The 19,584-nt window shown below is 40.4% G+C and overlaps 1 protein-coding gene across 2 annotated transcripts in view; it reads right to left on the reverse strand.

The window, feature by feature from the left end:
* The window catches only part of KIAA0586 (KIAA0586 ortholog), an 84,251-nt gene that overhangs the window by 35,158 nt on the left and 29,509 nt on the right, over positions 1 to 19,584 (reverse strand). For both annotated transcript variants that reach the window (XM_074148495.1, XM_074148496.1), the window contains exons 20-27: positions 15,950 to 16,146; positions 15,630 to 15,748; positions 14,880 to 15,064; positions 12,191 to 12,350; positions 10,270 to 10,495; positions 9,506 to 9,747; positions 8,932 to 9,008; positions 633 to 813 (exon numbers count right to left, since the gene is read on the reverse strand). In XM_074148495.1, the coding sequence (XP_074004596.1) occupies positions 633 to 813; positions 8,932 to 9,008; positions 9,506 to 9,747; positions 10,270 to 10,495; positions 12,191 to 12,350; positions 14,880 to 15,064; positions 15,630 to 15,748; positions 15,950 to 16,146 (1,387 nt within the window). The remainder of the gene's footprint in view (positions 1 to 632; positions 814 to 8,931; positions 9,009 to 9,505; positions 9,748 to 10,269; positions 10,496 to 12,190; positions 12,351 to 14,879; positions 15,065 to 15,629; positions 15,749 to 15,949; positions 16,147 to 19,584) is intronic.

Here is a 19,584-nt window from a genome sequence, read left to right on the forward strand (position 1 = left end):
GGTTACAGCACTAGTTTCAACTGAAAAGAAATAAATTCATTTCCTTGCTTTACCACAGCAACTTATCCCTGCATTACTTTGTACTAGCCATTACCTGTATGCCTCAGCTACCCATTTGGGAAAAAAAAAAGAATTTCCATATTGTTATAGGAATATAGGAAGCTAAAATACATTACCGATTATGAAACATTACAGTATCACCTTGATGGAGTCATAAAAACAATGAGGAGGAGTGCTGTATAAGGGGACAGAGAGAAGCAGCTTGAACTGCCGTGTTAATAACTGTCGTATGGAAACCAATTTGAAGAATGGTCAAACTAAGTGTTTTTGAGAACCGAATTTGACTTAAAAGAATAAAATACATACTTTACAAGCCAACTTTTTTATAGGCAAGTGAGTTCTTGGCATGATTTTTGTTAAAATTGTAGAATATTACAGAGAAGGAAGATTGAAGACAGTTTGAACTAAATCCAGTTCTCAGAATAGGAATGCTAATCATTTCATTGCAGCAATTGCCTGTAAATTTTTAATATTGGATTTTGAACATTCTGAAATTATTTCAGATACCCTTATAGAAAAACCCTCAGAATCCACAGAAGTACCTCAGAGAAACAGTAACAGTCCAATTGTACCTCCAGTTTGGGCAAGCTGCCCTGGTGATGGAGAACGGAAACCGTGGTGTGGTCTGTTCTCAGAAGTCCAAGCCGTTGGATGGTCCATATAAACTGAATGTCCCATTAGGATTCTCTCTGTTGCTCTGGTCAGCCTCGGTCTTTGACCTTCACTGAGCTCCCCAACACTATCATCAGAATTCTACACAGAACAGCAACATCAGAAGAGCAGGAACAAAAAATCACAAATGTATTTCTTCCAAAACCAGGCATTGTTACCTAATTACATTTATGTATGCTCTAAGGGTTAATGTAAGTCTATATTATTAGCACTGAATAAATAAACTGGAACTGAAGAGACTACCATCTAACTGGATTTGAAAGCAAGACCCATGTTCATCAGTACCAGACAGAAAAGGATCACTTACAGCCAAAGAATATCAATTATTTTGTTAGTGGTATCCCAACACGAGCAGAACCTAAGTTACATTTTTAGCACATGAATTCTTCAATGTTACGCATATGGCCATTGTTAACTACCTGACCTTGTAACATTGGAAGCATCTAAAAGCTATTGACTGTCTGTTGTATAGTGTGTCAAATAAAGAGTTCCATTTTTAATTAGATATGGATGGCAAGTAAAACAGGGATGGTTCTGACTTTCAAAGTTGCAGAGAAAAAACAACTTGCTTCTATACAGGAAAAGAGGTTGAATACGCATACGAACGTGCACTTTACCATTTTAGGGCAATACTAGTAACATCTAGGAGAATATTCTTTCTCTCACAAACAAGAAGGTATGCTCACACACACCTTGCCAGAATCTGGGGAAGGGAGTTTATTAGTGTCTTGTATAGACAGACTGAGCAGCCTGTGACTATGAAAAAGGGAAAAAGCAAATTAGAGATGCATTTGTGCTGATGAGAAAATGTCACTACAATTACAGTCAGACTCGGAGCTGACACTGTAGAAAGCTTTTCACCAAGTCCATCCATCAGAGCTAATCAACTAAAATAAAGACAGACAAAGGAACGATTATGGAGGTGAGTGAAGTTAATAATTATTAAGACTAAACTGACCAAGACCAAAGGAAGAAACTGTATACGCATCAATAAAATCACAAAAAGCAAGATCTGCTGTAAATAAAGGTATTCATGAACCATATTGCAATATTCACAGTTCACAGAATCACAGAATGGTAGGGGTTGGTAGTGACCTCTGGAGATCATCTAATCCAACCCCACTGCCAAAGCAGGTTCACCTAGAGCGAGATACACAGGATCACGTCCAGGTGGGTTTTGAATATAACCAGAGAAGGAGACTCCACAATCTCTCTGGGCAGCCTCTTCAGTGCTCTGTTACCCCCAAAGTAAATAAGTCTTTCCTCATGTTCAGACGGAATTTCCTGTGTTCCTGTTTGTGCCCATTGTCCCTTGTCCTGTTGCTGGGCACCGCTGAAAAGAGTCTGGCACCATCCTCTTGACACCTGCCCTTTAGACATTTATAAATAGCATCAATGAGACCTCCTCTCAGTCTTCTCTTCTTCAGGATAAACAGACCCAGGTTGCTCAGCCTTTCCTCGTAAGAGAGAGGCCCCATTCCCTTGATCATCTTTGTAGCCCTCCACTGGACTCTCTCCAGTAATTCCTTGTCCTTCTTGAACTGGGGGACCCAGAACTGGACACGGTACTCCAGACGGGGCCTCACCAGGGCAAAGTAGAGGGGGAGGATGACCTCCCTCAACCTGCTGGCCACACTCTTTTTAATGCGCCCCAGGAGACCACAGGCCGTCTTGGCCATAAGGGCACACTGCTGCCTCATGGTCATCCTGTTGTCCACCAGGACTCGCAGGTCCCTCTCTGCAAAGCTGCTTTCCAGCAAGTCAACCCCTAACCTGTACTGGTGCATGGGGTTACTCCTCCCCAGGTACAGGACCCTACACTTACCCTTGTTGAACTTCATTAGGTTCCTCTCCACCCAACTCTCCAGCCTCTTCAGGTCTCTCTGAATGGCAGCACAGCCTTCTGGTGTGTCAGCCACTCCTCCCAGTTTTCTGTCATCAGCAAACTTGCTGAGGGTACACTCTGTCCTCTCATCCAGGTCACTGATGTTGAATAATACTGGACCCAGTACTGACCCCATGGGAACATCACTAGTTACAGGCTTCCAAACAGACTCTGTGCCACTGATCACAACCCTCTGCGCTCTGCTGTTCAGCCAGTTCTCAATCCAGCTCACTGTCCACTCATCTAAACCGCACTTCTGTTGTGGTTTGGGTCAGACTGGCCACTAAAAACGAACAATCTATGAGGATGTTATGTGAGACAATGTCAAAAGCCTTGCTGAAATCAGGGTAGACAGCATCCACTGCTCTCCCCTCATCTACCCAGTCAGTCATGCCATCATAGAAGGCTATCAGGTTGGTCAAGTATGATTTCCCCTTGGTGAATCCATGTTGATCACTCCTGATAACATTCTTTCCCTCTACATGCTTAGAGATGACATCCAGGATGAGGTGTTCCATCACCTTTCCAGGGACAGAGATGAGGCTGACTGGCCAGAAGCTCTTTTTGAAGACTAGCCTGACATTGGCTTTCCTCCAGTCCTCAGGCACCTCTCCTGTTCTCCAGGACCTTTCAATACAATGGAGAGTGGTTTAGCAGTAACATCTGCCAGCTCCCTCAGGACTCATGAGTTCATCCCATCAGGGCCCATGGCTTTGATACAGGCCTTTGATACAGTCTCCCACGGTACCCTCCTGGAGAAACTGGCTGCCCATGGCTTGGATGGGAGGACTCTCTGCTGGGTTGAAAACTGGCTGGAGGCCGGGCCCAGAGAGTGGTGGTGAATGGAGTTAAATCCAGTTGGCAGCTGGTCACGAGTGGTGTACCCCAGGGCTCGTTATTGGGGCTGGTTCTCTTTAACATCTTCATCATTGATCTGGATGAGGGGATTGAGTGCACCCTCGGTAAGTTTGCAGATGACACCAAGTTGGGTGGGAGTGTCAACCTGCTGGAGGGCAGAAAGGCTTTGCAGAGGGACCTGGACAGGCTGGAGGGATGGGCCAAGGCCAATGGGATGAGGTTCAACAAGGCCAAGTGCTGGATCCTGCCCTTGGGTCACACCAACCCCATGCAGCGCTACAGGCTTGGGGCAGAGTGGCTGGAGCTGCCTGGCAGAAAAGGACCTGGGGGTGTTGGTCGCCTGTGGGCTGAACATGAGCCCACAGTGTGCCCAGGTGGCCAAGAAGGCCAACAGCATCCTGGCCTGTATCAGGAACAGTGTGGCGAGCAGGACTCGGGAGGTGATCGTCCCCCTGTACTGGGCACTGGTGAGGCCCCACCTCGAGTGCTGTGTCCAGTTTTGGGCCCATCACCACAAAAAAGACATTGAGGTGCTGTAGCGGGTCCAGAGAAGGGCAACAAAGCTGGTGAGGGATCTGGAGAGTAAGTCTTATGAGGAGTGGCTGAGGGAGCTGGGGGTGTTCAGCCTGGAGGAAGGAGGCTGAGGGGAGACCTTCTCGCTCTCTACAACTCTCTGAAAGGAGGGTGTAGCGAGGCGGGGGTCGGTCTCTTCTCCCAAGTCACAGGCAATGGGACAAGAGAAAATGGCCTCAAGTTGCGCCAGGGGAGGTTCAGATTGGATATTAGGAAAACTTTTTACACTGAAAGGGTTATTAAGCCTTGGAATGGGCTGCCCAGGGAAGTGGTTGAGGCACCATCCCTGGAAGTATTAAAAAGACGGGTTCGTATAGTGCTTAGAGACTTGGTTTAGTAACGCAGGGTTTGGTTTTTTTTTCTTTTTTTTTTTTTCTTTCATCAGAGTTAGGTTGACGGTTGGACTAGATGATCTTAAAGGTCCCTTCCAACCTAGATGATTCTATGATTTTATGATTTATGGGTGCTGAGTTCGCCTAAATGATCTCTAACCCAACTGTCCTCAACCAAGGGAAAGTTTTCCTTTCTCCAGACTCTCTCACTTACCTCCAGGGTATGACGTTCCTGAGGCCTTAGCAGTAAAGACTGAAGCAAAGGCAGCGTTCAGTAACTCTGCCTTCTCTGTACTCTCCGTTACCAGGGCACCCACCTCATTCAGCAGCGGGCCCACATTTTCCCTAGTCTCCCTTTTGTAAGTGATGTACTTGAAGAAGCCCTTCCTGTTGTCCTTGACAACCCTTGCCAGATTCAATTCCAAGTGGGTCTTAGCCTTCCTTGTTGCATCCCTGCATACTCTGACAACATTCCACTATTCTTCCCAAGTGGCCAGTCTGTTTTTCCACATTTGGTAAATTTCCTTTTTCCATTTGAGTTCCAGAAGCTCCTTGCTCATCCACACAGGTCTCCTGCCTCCTCTCCTTGATTTCTTATTCATAGGGATGCACCCATCTTGAGCTTGGAGCAAGTGACGCTTGAATATTAATCACCGCTCTTGGGCCCCCCTACCTTCTAGAGCCTTAACCCACGGAATTCCTCCAAGTTGGTCTTTGAAGAGGGAAAAGTCAGCTGTCCTGAAGTCCAGGGTTGCAATTCTACTTTTTGCCCTGCTTCTTCCACACAGGATGCTGAACTCCACCATCTCATGGTCACTGCAGCCAAGGCTACCCCCGACCTTCATGCCCCGAACAAGTCCTTTATCTGTTAGCATAAGGTCCAGCAGCACACCTCTCCTCGTTGGCTCCTCTACCACCTGTGTCAAAAAGTTATCATCGATGCTCTGCAGAAACCTCCTGGACTGTGTGTGCCTGGCCGTGTTGCCTTTCCAGCAAATATCAGCGTGGTTGAAGTCCCCCATGAGAACAGGGGCTGTGATTGGGAGGCTGTCTGTAGAAGGCCTCATCAACTTCCTCTTCCTGATATGGTGGTCTGTAGTAAACACCCACAACAGTGTCTCTCATATTGGCCCACCCCTTAATTCTTACCCATAAGCTCTCAACATGTTCTTCATCCATCCCTAGGCAGAGCTTGATACATTCCAGCTGCTCTCTAGCGTACAGAGCAACTCCACCACCTCGCCTCACCCGGCCTGTCTTTCCTAAAAGGTACATAGCTGTCCATGGCAGCATTCCAGTCATGTGAGCTATCCCACCACGTCTCTGTAATTGCAATGAGATCACAGCCCTGTGACTGCAAAGGGCAGTGTCAGTCCAGCTATGTCAGTTAGAATAGACACCAAGTCCAAACTACAGGACAAATCTGATACACTGGAACAGTCACATACACACCTTGAAAACTAGGTACATGTGATACTATGTACAGCTAACTTGTTTATAACACTTAACCTTCAGCGTTCCTAAAAAGTTTTACATGAGAACATAGGTAACAGAAGTGTGATCACCTCCAGCAGGGAATGACGTGTATGAACCTGCTCTATAGCCAACAGCAAGGATAGCTTGAATTCATTTTATCTACTTTTGAGGAAGAACGTATCACTTCAAAACTACTGTAATGGAAGGAAAAGGACTGTAAGTTATCTCCAAATGGTACATTCCTTCTTTTGCAGCAACAGGTGCTTGATTTAATTTGGATAAAAGAGTCAGGACAAGATCCCTGTGATAGCCTTTATCCAGTCTTCTCACTACTTGCCCTTCACTGGGAGGATCATAATCCTAAAATAAGGAAGCAAAATCCACATAATACATGATCTAAAAACTGTTTTTTGTAGGAACTTGAATCTTTCTTACTTTAGTTCACAATTAAACTTTTTTCTTTTATAAAAGAATTTGTTAAACTTTCCACATTGAGAACTTGTGTCATAAAAATTTGGGAATTTATAAGTAAGCAAACATGCACTGTTTTCTCCTTTTACCCACAGACATGCACAGTCTTTATCTGATATATAAGACTGCAATACCTAGAGAAGAACAAGGTCCTTTAGGCCTTCAAAGTTCAAGGAAACAGTTAAATCCTCACGCATATGGGTTGCTAGCAACGATCTGGCCCTGGCTGCAGAGCTGCTCTCACCAGCAAAGATTTAGCTTCCTCAGCCAGAGAGCCTAGTTTGAGGATGGAGGACTATTGGAAGGACTTACAATCCAGCTGACAAAGACAGGGAATAACATTTTAGCAAGCAACTGCATCAAACCTGATGAAGTGCACTTTAATTTAGGTTCACCTAATAACAGAGTTTAAAAGGGGAAGCGCAGAAGACAGAGGAGTCATCCAAAGGGAAGCCCACAAAGGGAACTTTCACAATCTTGATCAAGAGGGAGGGTATTCTCCTCAAGTGCCTATACACTCAGACAACAAACTCCGGACAACAAACAGAAAGATCTGCAAGTTCAGGGCACAGTCTCAGAACTATGGCATAAATGATATGGATTTTCGATGGGAAAGCAGGCACAAATAGAGTATGGTCATGTAAGGGTAGAAATGTTTAGGAAGGGTAGGCAGGGAGAATAAAAGAGGAGTCCTACTCTAGGACATTTAAACTTCATATTATTGAGGTTGGAAGGGACCTCTGGAGATTGTCTCGTCCAACCCAGCTGCACAAGGCAGCACCTGTCCCAGTGTTTGGCCACCCACACAGTAAAAACATTTCTTATGTTTAAATGGAATTTCCTGAATTTCAGGCTGTGTCCACTGCTTCCTGTCTTTTCACGCGGCACCACTGAGAAGAGTCTGGCTCTGTCTTCCTTACTCCTTCCCCCTAAGTATTTACACACATTAATAAGGTTTCCCCTGCAAGCCTTCTCTTCTCCAGGCTAAACAATCCAAGGTCTCTCAGTCCTTCCTCATACGACAGATGCACCAATCCCTTAATCGTTTTTGTAGCTCTTTGCTGGACTCATTCCAGTAAATCCTTATCTTTTTGGTACTGGAGACCCCATAACTGGACACAATACTCAAAATGCTATCTCACCAGTACTGATTAAAGGGCAAGGACCACCTCCCTTGACATGCTGCCAATGCTCTTCCAAATACAGCAAAGGATGACAGTGGCTGCCTTTGCCACAAGTGCATTCAACTTGTCCACCAAGATCCCCAGGTTCTTTTCTGCAATGCTGCTTTCCAGCTGGTCAGTACCCAGCATGTACTGGTGCATGGAGTTGTTCCTCCTCAGCTGTAGGACATGGCATTTCTGGTTGTTGAAAATAAGATTCCTATCAGCCCATTTCTCCAGACCAGAAAGGTCCCTCTGACTGGTGGCACAGCCCTCTGGTGTATCAACCAGTTTTGTATTATCTGCAAATTTGCTGATGATGCGGTCTGTTCCACCATCTAGGTCATTACGGAATATGTTAAACAGCACTGCTATTAGTACTGGCCCCTAAGCATACACGACTAGTGACTGGTCTCCAGTTGGACTTTGTGCCACTGATCAAAACCCTTTCAGCCCAGTAGCTCAGCCAGTTTTCAATTCCAGGTCAAATAATTCCTTGAATTCATAGACTTCCATGAGCCTGTTGATGGTCAGAGTCAGGATAAGAGAGCAAAGGAACACCGTAAATGTTGTGGGCAGGGTCTGCTTCAGAACACCTGACCAACAGAAAATAAGAGGAGGCTTTCTACAAAACATTAACAGGGGCCTGATGATTGCAGGTCTTCATCCTCATGGCAGATTTCAACTATCTTTCAGAAGAGCCATACAGCATTTCAGAGGCAGTCCAGGAAGGTTTTAGAAATCCCTCTGGAGGTTTCTTCAAACCAATACTATTACAATTTCACTATCAATTTTTTTTTTTATTCTTTCATAAAGAAAACAGTTTGGTTTAAGCATAGTATTAGTCTACCTGATCCTATCATTTATATGACAGCTATGTCCTACCAAGAGGCATTACACAAAGCCAGAGAGGGAAAATCCAGGCATTTGAGAAAAAGTGCTAAAAGAGAAAGGGAATGGAGAATACCTTGACTTGGGAGGCTTCCAGGACAATGGACTAATGTAGACGTCAGATAAAAAACTATACTGAAGCTTTAAGCAGCTTTAATTAACTCCAGCCTCAGCTAACCTACGTTAGTAATTTAAGCACCCAAGCAATTAAAAGATGGCTCAAAGCTGAGACAGCTCAGAGCATAACAATATTCTATTCTGTTTAAGATAGCTAATAAGCTTTTTCATCTCTTCATTATGTTTAGTTTTAAGATATCTCTCACCTATGGAAGTATATAAATAATTCAACTTTTTAAAAAATATAAGTTAGTTTGTATAATGTGGTTTTTTCCTTTGGAACTCTGAAATTCTAACATTCTTTTCAGTGTACAGTTTAAAAGCATAAATTTAAAAAGTTTATAAATCAAATGCTTAGAGCACCTCCAATTTATCAAGATGCTCAAGGTAGAACGCCACACTAACTCAATTTCCTTGTGAAACATTTCCTTACCATTTCATTGGCATCTTGTAAAGTACTCATTAAGCTCTCAGCAAGGTTTGGAAGAGACAGTCCTCCTTCTGCTAATGCTGAAAAATATTTTAAGTTACAAATACTAAAAAACGTGCAAGATACATGAAAGAAAGCCAAGTCCACATTATTTTAATAATTGCAGCATAGTACTTTAGTAAAGTTGGAAATTCCTACTACCAGATATGTATTATAAAGACATGTTTTCAGCTTGCAAGAAAATTGCCCTTATACTTTGCTTTCAATAAAAACTTAGTACTTCGTACCACAAGGTACTTGTGCAAGACAGTTCCAATTATTTTACAAGTTGATCTTATAACAAAAGATGTAATCTTTTTCATTAGTAAGGAGAACCATTTTGTTCGGAGACAAGAAAAAGAGCAATGAGGTCTCTAAAATTCAAAAACCATGAACCAGAAGTTAAGGACCAGGTTAATGTTTGCAGTTCTATCAGCAAATGTGTGAAATGTAACCTCAGTAGACTGGAAGAGAAGTTTATACAGAAAAAAAACGTTAATCCAAATTCTAATTTCCACAAATTTGTCTAGTTAGTTACCTCCTGCAGCCAGGATCTGTCCATAGCTGAAAAGTACCTCCCCTTCTGAGATGGGTCTGTCTGCAGCTTCTGTTTCTGTGAGGGTAAGGCTGCTTTCCTGTGAGGACTGCCCAGAACTAGCTGTAGGCACAGGTATCAGAACCTGCAGATCGCAAGGAAGCGATTCGAAGGACCTTGCTGACAACTGCTGAGGTGGGAAAATGAAAGCCTCTGGTTCTTCATCATTAGCCACTGACATCTCACTGTAATGTAAGAATATGCTTTATGAATACATCAAAACACATTGAACTAAAGTCTTAAATCAATACTGAAATTAATTTGTGAGCATTTTTTCAAATGAAAAGACAGCATTTTACAGAACAGTCCTAGAATCAACGTGGTTAAATAACATTATTAATTAATTTCTAGACATAACTAAAAATTATAACATGTATTCCCACTAAGGTAATAGAAAAAACAACATGCTAATAATACAATATTTCATTGTTGCTACATTTATTACTGGCAGGTGTAACAATACCAGTTTACTAACTACAGTGTTCAACAGGACAACGAATAAAGACCAATAAATTCTGAGAAAGGTCCTGATTTCACATTCTTCCCCAACATATAAGTGAAGCAATTAAAAAAAAATAATCTGGCTTATCTCAATGCCTCTCGATATACACATTAATCATTTATCTACTGCCTTGTGAGGCTATATCTAGAAATAATGTATTTGGTTTTTTAAGAAATGAGAAAACCATGCGGCCTGTTCAACTCACATAGCCTTCGGACAGAATGGTTCTTCAGTTAGAGGATTGGGTTTCTCTTCTTCCAGAGGAAGTTCTGCATCATCTAATGGGTTTGTAGGCTTTGGACTTTCCACTTCTGCAGCTTTGGAGACCCATTCTGAGGCAGGAGGGCTTGGTGTGGTTGTTCTAGGAGGCGTATTGACAGGCGTAACCACAGGTGTGCCTACACGGTTAGTGACAGCTGGAATCTCAACTCCTGCATACGTGAAGCCAAATTTCAGATCAGAAAGGAAAGCGGGAAGTAAATCTTGGACAGAGATAGTCAGTTCCACTAAGCACTTGTAATGTTTGTGGTATCTTTTGATACTTATGGAGAAAGGAATAGATTAGGACCAGTTTCTTTTAAGCACACTGTTGGCATCTGAAGGAGCTAGAATAAAACTTCAATTGCTTACTTCCTTTAATAAGGGAGACTGCTCTGCATTTTAAAAACTAAGCTGCTTTATTTGAAGAGTGTAAATTTGGCTTAATTAACATTAAGAACACAGGAAGGAGCAAAAGACAGCTATGTTTCTGATGTGAAAAAGTGTGGAAGAGTTGAAATCACAGAGACCATAGAAATGTGCATTAAGTCTGAAAATAGAACTCTTACCAAATAGATGACGTTTGCTTTTTATATGAATTAGCCCATAATTTTTGTATTACATGAGTTTCCACTTGACTTACAACCTCAGGAATATTTTCACTGAATTTTAGAGTTGGAAGGGACCATAAAGATCATCTAGTCCAACTCCCCTGCTGAAGCAGGATTGCCCAGAGCGTGTTAGACCATGTTACTCAGGACTGCATCCAGGCAGGTCTTGAAAATCTCCAGAGAAGGGGACTCCACAACCTCCCCGGGCAGCCTGTTCCAGGGCTCTGTCACCCTCACCGTGAAGAAGTTTTTTCTCGTATTTGAGTGGAACCTCCTATGTTCCAGCTTGTGCCCATTGCCCCTCGTCCTCTCACTGGCAACCACTGAAAAGAGTTTGGCTCCATCCTCCTTCAACCCACCCTTTAGATACTTATAAGCATTGATAAGGTCTCCCCTCAGCCTTTTCTTCTCCAGACTAAAGAGTCCCAGCTCTCTCAGCCTTTCTTCATAAGGGAGATGCTCCAATCCTTGAATTATCTTTGTTGCCCTTCGCTGGACTCTTTCCAGTAGTTCCCTGTCCCTCTTGAATTGGGGGGCCCAGAACTGGATGCAGTATTCCAGTTGTGGCCTCACCAGTGCAGAGTAGAGGGGGAGAATGACTTCCCTCGACCTACTAGCCACACTCTTCCCTATGCAGCCCAGGATTCCGTTGGCCTCCCTGGCCACAAGAGCACACTGCTTGCTCATTGTCATTTTGCTGTCTACCAGGACCCCCAGATCTTTCTCTTCAGAACTTGTCTCCAGCAGGTCCACACCTAACCTGTATTGGTGCCTGACATTCTTCTTCCCCAGGTGCAGGACCCTACACTTTTCCCAGTTGAACCTCATGAGGTTCTTCCTTGCCCAGCTCTCCAGCCTGTCCAGGTCTCGCTGGATGGCAGCACGGCCCTCCGGGATGTCAGCCACCCCTCCCAGTTTGGTATCATCAGCAAACTTGCTGAGGATACACTCGGTCCCCTCGTCCAGGTCACTGATGAATATGTTGAACGGCACTGGACCAAGTATTGACCCCTGGGGGACACCACTGGTTACAGGCCTCCAGCTTGAGCCTGCTCCATTAATCATTACCCTTTGGGTCCTGTCACACAGCCAGTTACCCATCCACCTCACTGTCCCCTCATCCAGCCCACACTTCCTTAGTTTCCCAATGAGGATGTTATTTATCCTGAGAGATAATGTGTCTTTGTAGAGAAAAATTAAAGGCAGTAGATTAAAGCATATTTGCTACTTCTAAACGTCAATGATTATTTTCACTACCTGTTTCTTTAATTTTTTCATGTTCGTGAACATCCCCACTCATTTCTGTAAGAGACAGAGAAGACTCTGGAGTTTTGACTGGAGGCAATTCTTTTTCTGAAGGTGGTGTTTGTGGTGGTGTGGCCTGGGGTGTTGGCAATGGAGTAGGCACAAGAGACTCCTGAGGAAAAAAAATTGTAACTACAGTTATTTATTATCTCAGTGCAAAATTCCTATCTTCCAAGTATCCCCAGAGATAGCTGAGGAAGAAATAGAAAGGCACGTTATCACAGAATAGGAACAGTTGTTGCTTAGATACATGCTTCATGGATCTAACTCCTCCATCTAAACACGAAGTTGCATCAGGCTAGATGATATGCCTGGACAATATAAATTTAAAAAAACCCATAAAGTATGCATTAGAATTGGAAATAATTTGGAATAATAACATTTGGAAATAATTATGAATAGAATAGAATAGAATAGAATAGAATAGAATAGAATAGAATAATTTCAGTTGGAAGGGACCTACAACGATCATCCAGTCCAACTGCCTTATCAAAAGTTAAAGCATATTGCTAAGGGCATTGTCCAAATGCCTCTTAAACCCTGACAGGCTTGGGGCATTGACCACCTCTCTAGGAAGCCTGTTCCAGTATTTGACGACCCTCTTGGTAAAGAAATGCTTCCTAATGTCCAGTCTAAATATAAATAATATGATTATATTAGTTTTAATAAAGCATTTGATACTATGTTAAGCAAGAAAATATTTATGACATGGATAAAATTGAGTCAGTGTGACAATTTCATGGTAAGAGACTCAGCTAAAGAGAAAATTGCAGACAAAGAAACAGCCAAGACAGTAAAGCACTAAAATAAGCTCAAACACAGTTGTGATGTTCCTTAAAACTGACAGTGATAGAGATAAATCTGACAAGCAAGTATGACGAAGTTCAGCCCGCTACAGAGGAATATTATTGACCTTTCCAGGTTTTTTCCAGCCCTGTTCTCTGACATTTCACAAAAAAAACAAGATAATGGGGCTAAAGGAAAGCTTCCAGGCTAAAAACTCTTATGGGAAGTGGAACATGCTAACACATTTGGCAGTTCAGACACAACTGTGTGACTCTGTGAACACCAAAGAACTCAGTAACTGGGCAGCTGAAGTTCTACATAGGAAACTTCACATTAAGAAGAGGTAGATTAAGAACGCATAACTACATAGTCAAGAACTTCTGTTATAAGCTGAGCAGAAATGGAAAAAGAAGAAAAAACCTTATGAACGTACAGGTTATCCAAATGATAACTATTAGCCACAAACGTGGAAAGACTTAAAATATAAAATATATAAAAAAAATATAATTAGCTACCTGAGATTCCAATAAAGGCAGGAGAGTATCACTACTACAGCATAAGGCACTGAGGAATCCCCACCTTGCATACTACGTTATTATTTAAAAAATGTCTATCAGCATATTAGCATTACCCGTGGTCAAGACCAATCTAAATGGGAAAACATAAAAGTGCTGTTCATCAGCAAGAGTCGAAAAACAGTATACATACAGACAATTGCTTTTTCAGCCAAATGAAACAAAGGCCAAAAAGGACAAAACTAATCTCTTGAAGAGTGCAAATGAATATATGTAGTAAGCAGAACACAACCATTTCAGCCTAAGGACACTTCAGTTTAAGCTGGTACAGAAACAAGAAGCCTTAAGAGAGCCATTAGTAAATGTAGAATGGTTATTAAAAGAGGTTTCTCAGTATCAGAACAAGCAGCTCCAAAGAACAGTTCTCTTTAACATCATACCCTCCTTAATCCGTAATGGAGTAGGGAAGAGCTCTTTACAGGCAGAACGGCTGTATTTAAGCCTACAGCAGTGAAATGATTACTTTTGACTATAGAATAGTCTGTTGGTCACTTACAGCAGTCACTAGATGGTATTTCAGTATATATGCACTGTAGCAGAATAGATTAATTGATCTCACATTCAACAAAGCTCTGAATAGTTAGATTTCTAAGCGCAGCAATTTCCACATTCATCCTAAAGACATTCTACAACACCAGACCATAGCACAGCCACGATATCACAATAAGAGCCAGCTGTCATTTGATTATCAAAGGGAACAGAGAAAATTATCCTGTATTACAGGAAGCTCTACTAATCATTCAAGCATTTAATGAAAACTATTGAACTCAACACTGAGAAAGAATTAATAATCATTTTTACAGATATTAAAGAATGGCTGCAAGCCAATAAGACTAAAAATAGTATCGCGTTCAGCTTCTATTTCTTCTTGTAGGAAGAAATTATTTTCTTCATATTTCATTTCTTTGCAAGAAAGGAACACAGCTATTTTTGTTGAAAATAACACAAGCTATCTTTTGACAACATGAAACTAAGTACCAAGTCTTTCCCTTAGAAATCAGTTTTCTGCTCAGCCTTAAAGTAAATAAATAAATATAGCAAGTTGCATATAGCACAAAGGAATTAATTGTTTTTTCTTTTCAATTTTTTTTTAAAGTGAAATACGTTTAATCTTGTTGTTTGCTGGGAAATAATAAGAAATAAACAAAAAACGCTAATCATGCACTTTCAATTCATGAGTTTTTTCTATCATCTTTGTTTTGCACAGTTGAACTGTCATGCCATGAAGAAATTATCCCTTAGAACTTCAGTAGGAAAGTTCAAATAAAATGGACTCTTACCATCATAATCATTGTGCTTGGAAGAACATTTGCAGAGGGAACGGCTTTCTGAGCCTGCTTGTTACCCAGCATGGTCGCAATTGTCTCACTGAGAGCTTCATTTACAAAATGACTTATCATTTGTGAGTCCACAGGCACACCGGCATTGATAAAGAGCTGAAATCCTCTACCACCTGCAACTTCAACTGAAAATGAAAAAACACAAAACACACATCCAGGTCTCACTACTTAAAATGCATGTACTGAACCGCAGCCAGTCACGAACTTCTAAACATTCTAAAAATAGTTAGTTTTTTTTTATTTATTTTACAGATAAACAACAGTAGAGAAGCAATTCAGGATCATAAAAGAAGGCAGCAGCAACAGGCAGTGACATCACAGGAGAAATGCATTTGTCTCCCACTCTCACGTGTTTATAACGGAGGGAATTTTTGACATATCTAATATGAAAAGGAAGGCAAACAAACATTACAGGCTTCACAAAATGCCAAATGTGATTTAGATGGCCAATAACAGAAGCTGATTTGTACAGTGGTGTGTTTCATGTGGTTTTTTTTTTTTAGATAATTTATTTCAATGGCCTTGTAATTCTTGCTCTGTCTCAACATAAATTAAAGCACACACTTTTCCATTTTATAGTTTCACTCGTTCAGCCTTATCCACTCTTAGGCAACAGCTACCTACACCGCTTGTTAAAATTAGCCAAAAATTGAGATAACCTATCTGCTCAGAACAATAATTCCTACTTACCAATGTCAGAGGTTGCAGTCTCACTGTCTTCACTCTCTGACATGCTGACATTGGGCACTGTTTCCTTCTGCACTGGGTACACCTCACTGATAATTTTTGCCATTATTTCTTGTTCCACCCTAGCAGAATAAAACCTGTTTAACTATCAGCAAGCACCAAGATACGTAAAAAGCATACAAAAGAGCATTCTTGCCATAAAATGCAAGTCAGCTCAAAGAAAAGAGGAGAAGGGAATGAAGGAGAAGAAAAGAAAGGTATCTTACAGAGTCATTCCTTCTTCCATATATATTCTCTCCCCACTTTGTTATATTGTAACTCACCAATTTATCAATCTGTTTTCTATAGTTTCTCTCCTTTGAATCAGTTCATCCAAAACATCAGAAGACTGCTGAGGAGCAGAAGCCACTGGAGGAAACAAAGGACCACTGTATTTTGGCGAGGCAACTTTAAACTGTCCATTAAGCTCTAGAAGAGGCTCAAAGAATTCTGGAATTACTTTCCCCTCCTCTTCCTGATCCTAATAAATAAGAAGTAAATTAAGTTATGGTGAGTTTCTGGAAGGCAATGTCATTGAGGTAACCGTCCGATTTTTTTCTTTCAGAAACATTTATAGATGTATCACAGCACACAAACCACATTCTCCCTTCTTAGTATGTTGAAGTTAATTGATACAATTCTAAACTTCACAAATTGTAAATCTGTAGAGGCATAAGGCTATAGGAACTGCTAAGTAAAACATGATTTGGCTCATATTTCCTGCCTGTGCTGCACAGGGCAGGGAGCCAATGGTAATGCTAATACTTGAGAAATGCTCCTCCTTTTCCAAAAATGTTTTGTTGTTTTGTTTGGTTTGTTTTTTATTTGTAGGGGTTTTTTTTTTTAGAAATTAAACTTCTACTTTAGTGTCTCCTGCCTGAAAAGATACATTCTCAAAAGTTAATGAGCATGCAGCCAGTGAAAATTGTAATAAAGTTGCCAGCACTGAAGACTAGACATTAATAGTTTACACATATGTTACATGTACATTTAGGCTTTCACTAACTTCAGCTGCTGAAAGTTAAAAGGCAGTACTGGGTAACTAATTCAGAAGATCCTTGCAGATGCTTTGAATTTAACCTTAATGTGCTATTTCTAAAATAGTTATGGAAGTTACTCAGTGTGCATTATAATGTTTGACTGTTTCCAAAGACGCCACCCTCCTTTTTCCCCCTGAGCACATACACAACATTAAGCCCCAAAAAGCAGTCACCATCCCATCATATCGTAATGTAACACTTTAGGAATGTCTCCTGATGGATGAGAACCTGCATCTTTCACTAATAATATTAAAAAAGAAATGTCTCAAATAGTAATATGATTCTCTAAGAAGAAAATTTGGCATGCCAGAAAGAGATGAAGAGCTGAGCCCTAAATTACCAGCGAGAAGCATGCAATGTTGCATAAAAGAGCTCACTGTAAATCTACATTTACTAAGATTAATCTCCAACACAGGGAAAGGAGAAAAAAAGCCTTCTTTTCCCTTACATAAAGTAAATTTCCTTTTAACCCATAAAATAAAAAATGCTATATATTTTCTATGAATAAAATCACTAAAACCAGAAAGAACAGAGAAGGGAAAAAAAAAATATACAGTAACGTTTCCCTGTCTCTTTCCCCAGCTCAGCATTAATACTTCTCTCCTACCTAACATACTTTAAAATTGAAAAGTCATATAGGTCCATAACGGGTATTGCAACAGATAGCTATTGGGGAGTGGCACCCTTCTGCATCTTTAAATAGTAATAATTCTTCAAAGAAAAACTGTAACTTAACAAAGCAGGCAAGACAGAATATATATATTTGGTTGACAAACAGAGATCTCTAAACCATTCTAGGCACACAAATAAGACAGTAAAGTTAAACTCAGAATAGCACTGGATGCCTTGCAAGCTGATAAGCAGTTCATTCTGTTAGGATATATGTATTCGTAACCATAATTCATTCTGACAGCAAATGTAAAGATGTCTTTGTCCAGTGTTTCATTATGCATTTTCTTCTGACTGCACTACTCCATAAATTTTCTTTGATGTTGCCTATTTAATATATTTTCTGAAAGTATGCAAAATACAAACATCTGGATTAAATAAACCAAGTACATACAATAAATCTTACATATATTTACCAATTTCTGACAAACTTCTGCAGTTCTCCTGCATTTCTAATTTATGTGCAAAAATATTTTATATTTAATAGTGCACAAATCCAAAAGAATTTTTTTTCATTTTGGGGTGATATATTATCTCTGTGGAAATAAAAAAATAATATAATAGTATTCAATTATAAAGATTGAAATTGCATATATATCACTTTGTAGACCAATCTTGAATAATCTGCACTCAATTCTGCATTTTATCTCCAAAGAGACTGTTGAAAATTCACGACTCCCAAACAAAACATGGCATAAATTATAAAGTATCAAGCTGAAAAATTCTATTTCCCAAATTACATTCAGATAATTAAAAGAATGTTTGAAATGATTAGGTGGCATAGATTAATTTTTTTTCCATTACCAAACATGTATATGCATAATCTTTTATTAAAGCCATCTAAAACCTAGTCATTTATTTCCTCTTGACAGATTTCTAAAGCAATTTTCATGGGCACAGTCACACTGCATTGCAGGTGCCACCTGTGATCTTTTGTCTGAAGTTATACACAAAAAAAATCACTGCCCCAAAGGCCGTCTATGAGAGACCAGGGCTGAGGAAAACATATTTACTCTGATCTCTGCAGGTTATATATTTTGCAGTGGTATTCAAAATGGAAGCGAAAAATCTGAGAAACAAGTCCCCACCTTGCAATTAGGGCATGTTCAGAGAGAGCAAAAACTGTTTCTAATCTTAAATCCTACTAAACTTGTTAAAGGTATTGCAGGATGTAGCTGCTCACAAGAGCTGGAGAGCAGAGTCACTAACTCTGAGAGCCCATTCTAGGCTCATGTTAGCTGTGCAAGTTTCTCACTCTGGAATGAAGCAGGGTCCGTGCAAGGGCTAGCCTTACCAAACCTCTTCTATTCAGAAAGTCTGAACCTACTTTGCTGTAGGTGGAACCATTGATCAAAAATAAAGAAGTGTGTAAATCAATGCTGTAACTGCCTTTTCTGCTTTATTCCACATATGAATTCTCTTATTGTGAAATAAGAACACTTAATTCAATTATTTTGGGCTACCAATGCTTAACAACTAGCATTTCATCTCGTATCTCTTAAATATGCGTCTTCTAGTAGTAAAGGTAAACCAAATCCGAGGAAAAAGGAAATGCCTGGGCCAGGGTCCTGAAGCCTTTTTGCAATATACATCACAGAAGGAAAAAAAAAAAAGAAAAAAAAAAAAAGGTTATTTCACACGAATACTTACTCTCTTCAGTTTTACCAGAATTAAGTTTTCATAATAAATGGGTGTGAGAGAAAGACAACAATAAGCTATTTTCCTGTGTAGCATTCTAGGCACGTTTTTTCATGAATCTAAAGCCTCTTTTATAACTTTGCTTTATTTTGATGTTTTAAATATCCCTGCCACTCCAGAGATTGATTTTATGCTTCCACTGTGTTTGTCTTGCACATTTTTAAGAACATTGTCTGTGTAGTCATAGGTCAACCATATGTTTCACTTGAAACATTTTTGGTATTGTGGTAAAATATACCCTATTGCCAAAAAGAAAAGATAAAAGCAACCCAGTAGAAAAATGAAAGAAGATTAATAACTATTTTTCACATAAAAAAAAAAAAATAAAGTTGCATTTTTTGTTAGTTCATAAACTGACTTCTTAAATAATAAAATAAATAATAAATAATAAAGTTTTTTGTGCAAACAGAAGAAAGTTGTTCAAATAGATATAATTCCTCCGCTCCAATAATATAAGGTAAGTTTGAAACTAAAAATGCATTTCCCCACTTTTGATAGGTAAACCACCTCTT

The sequence above is a fragment of the Numenius arquata genome, chromosome 6 (assembly GCF_964106895.1).
Source record: "Numenius arquata chromosome 6, bNumArq3.hap1.1, whole genome shotgun sequence".
Lineage (NCBI taxonomy): Eukaryota > Metazoa > Chordata > Aves > Charadriiformes > Scolopacidae > Numenius > Numenius arquata.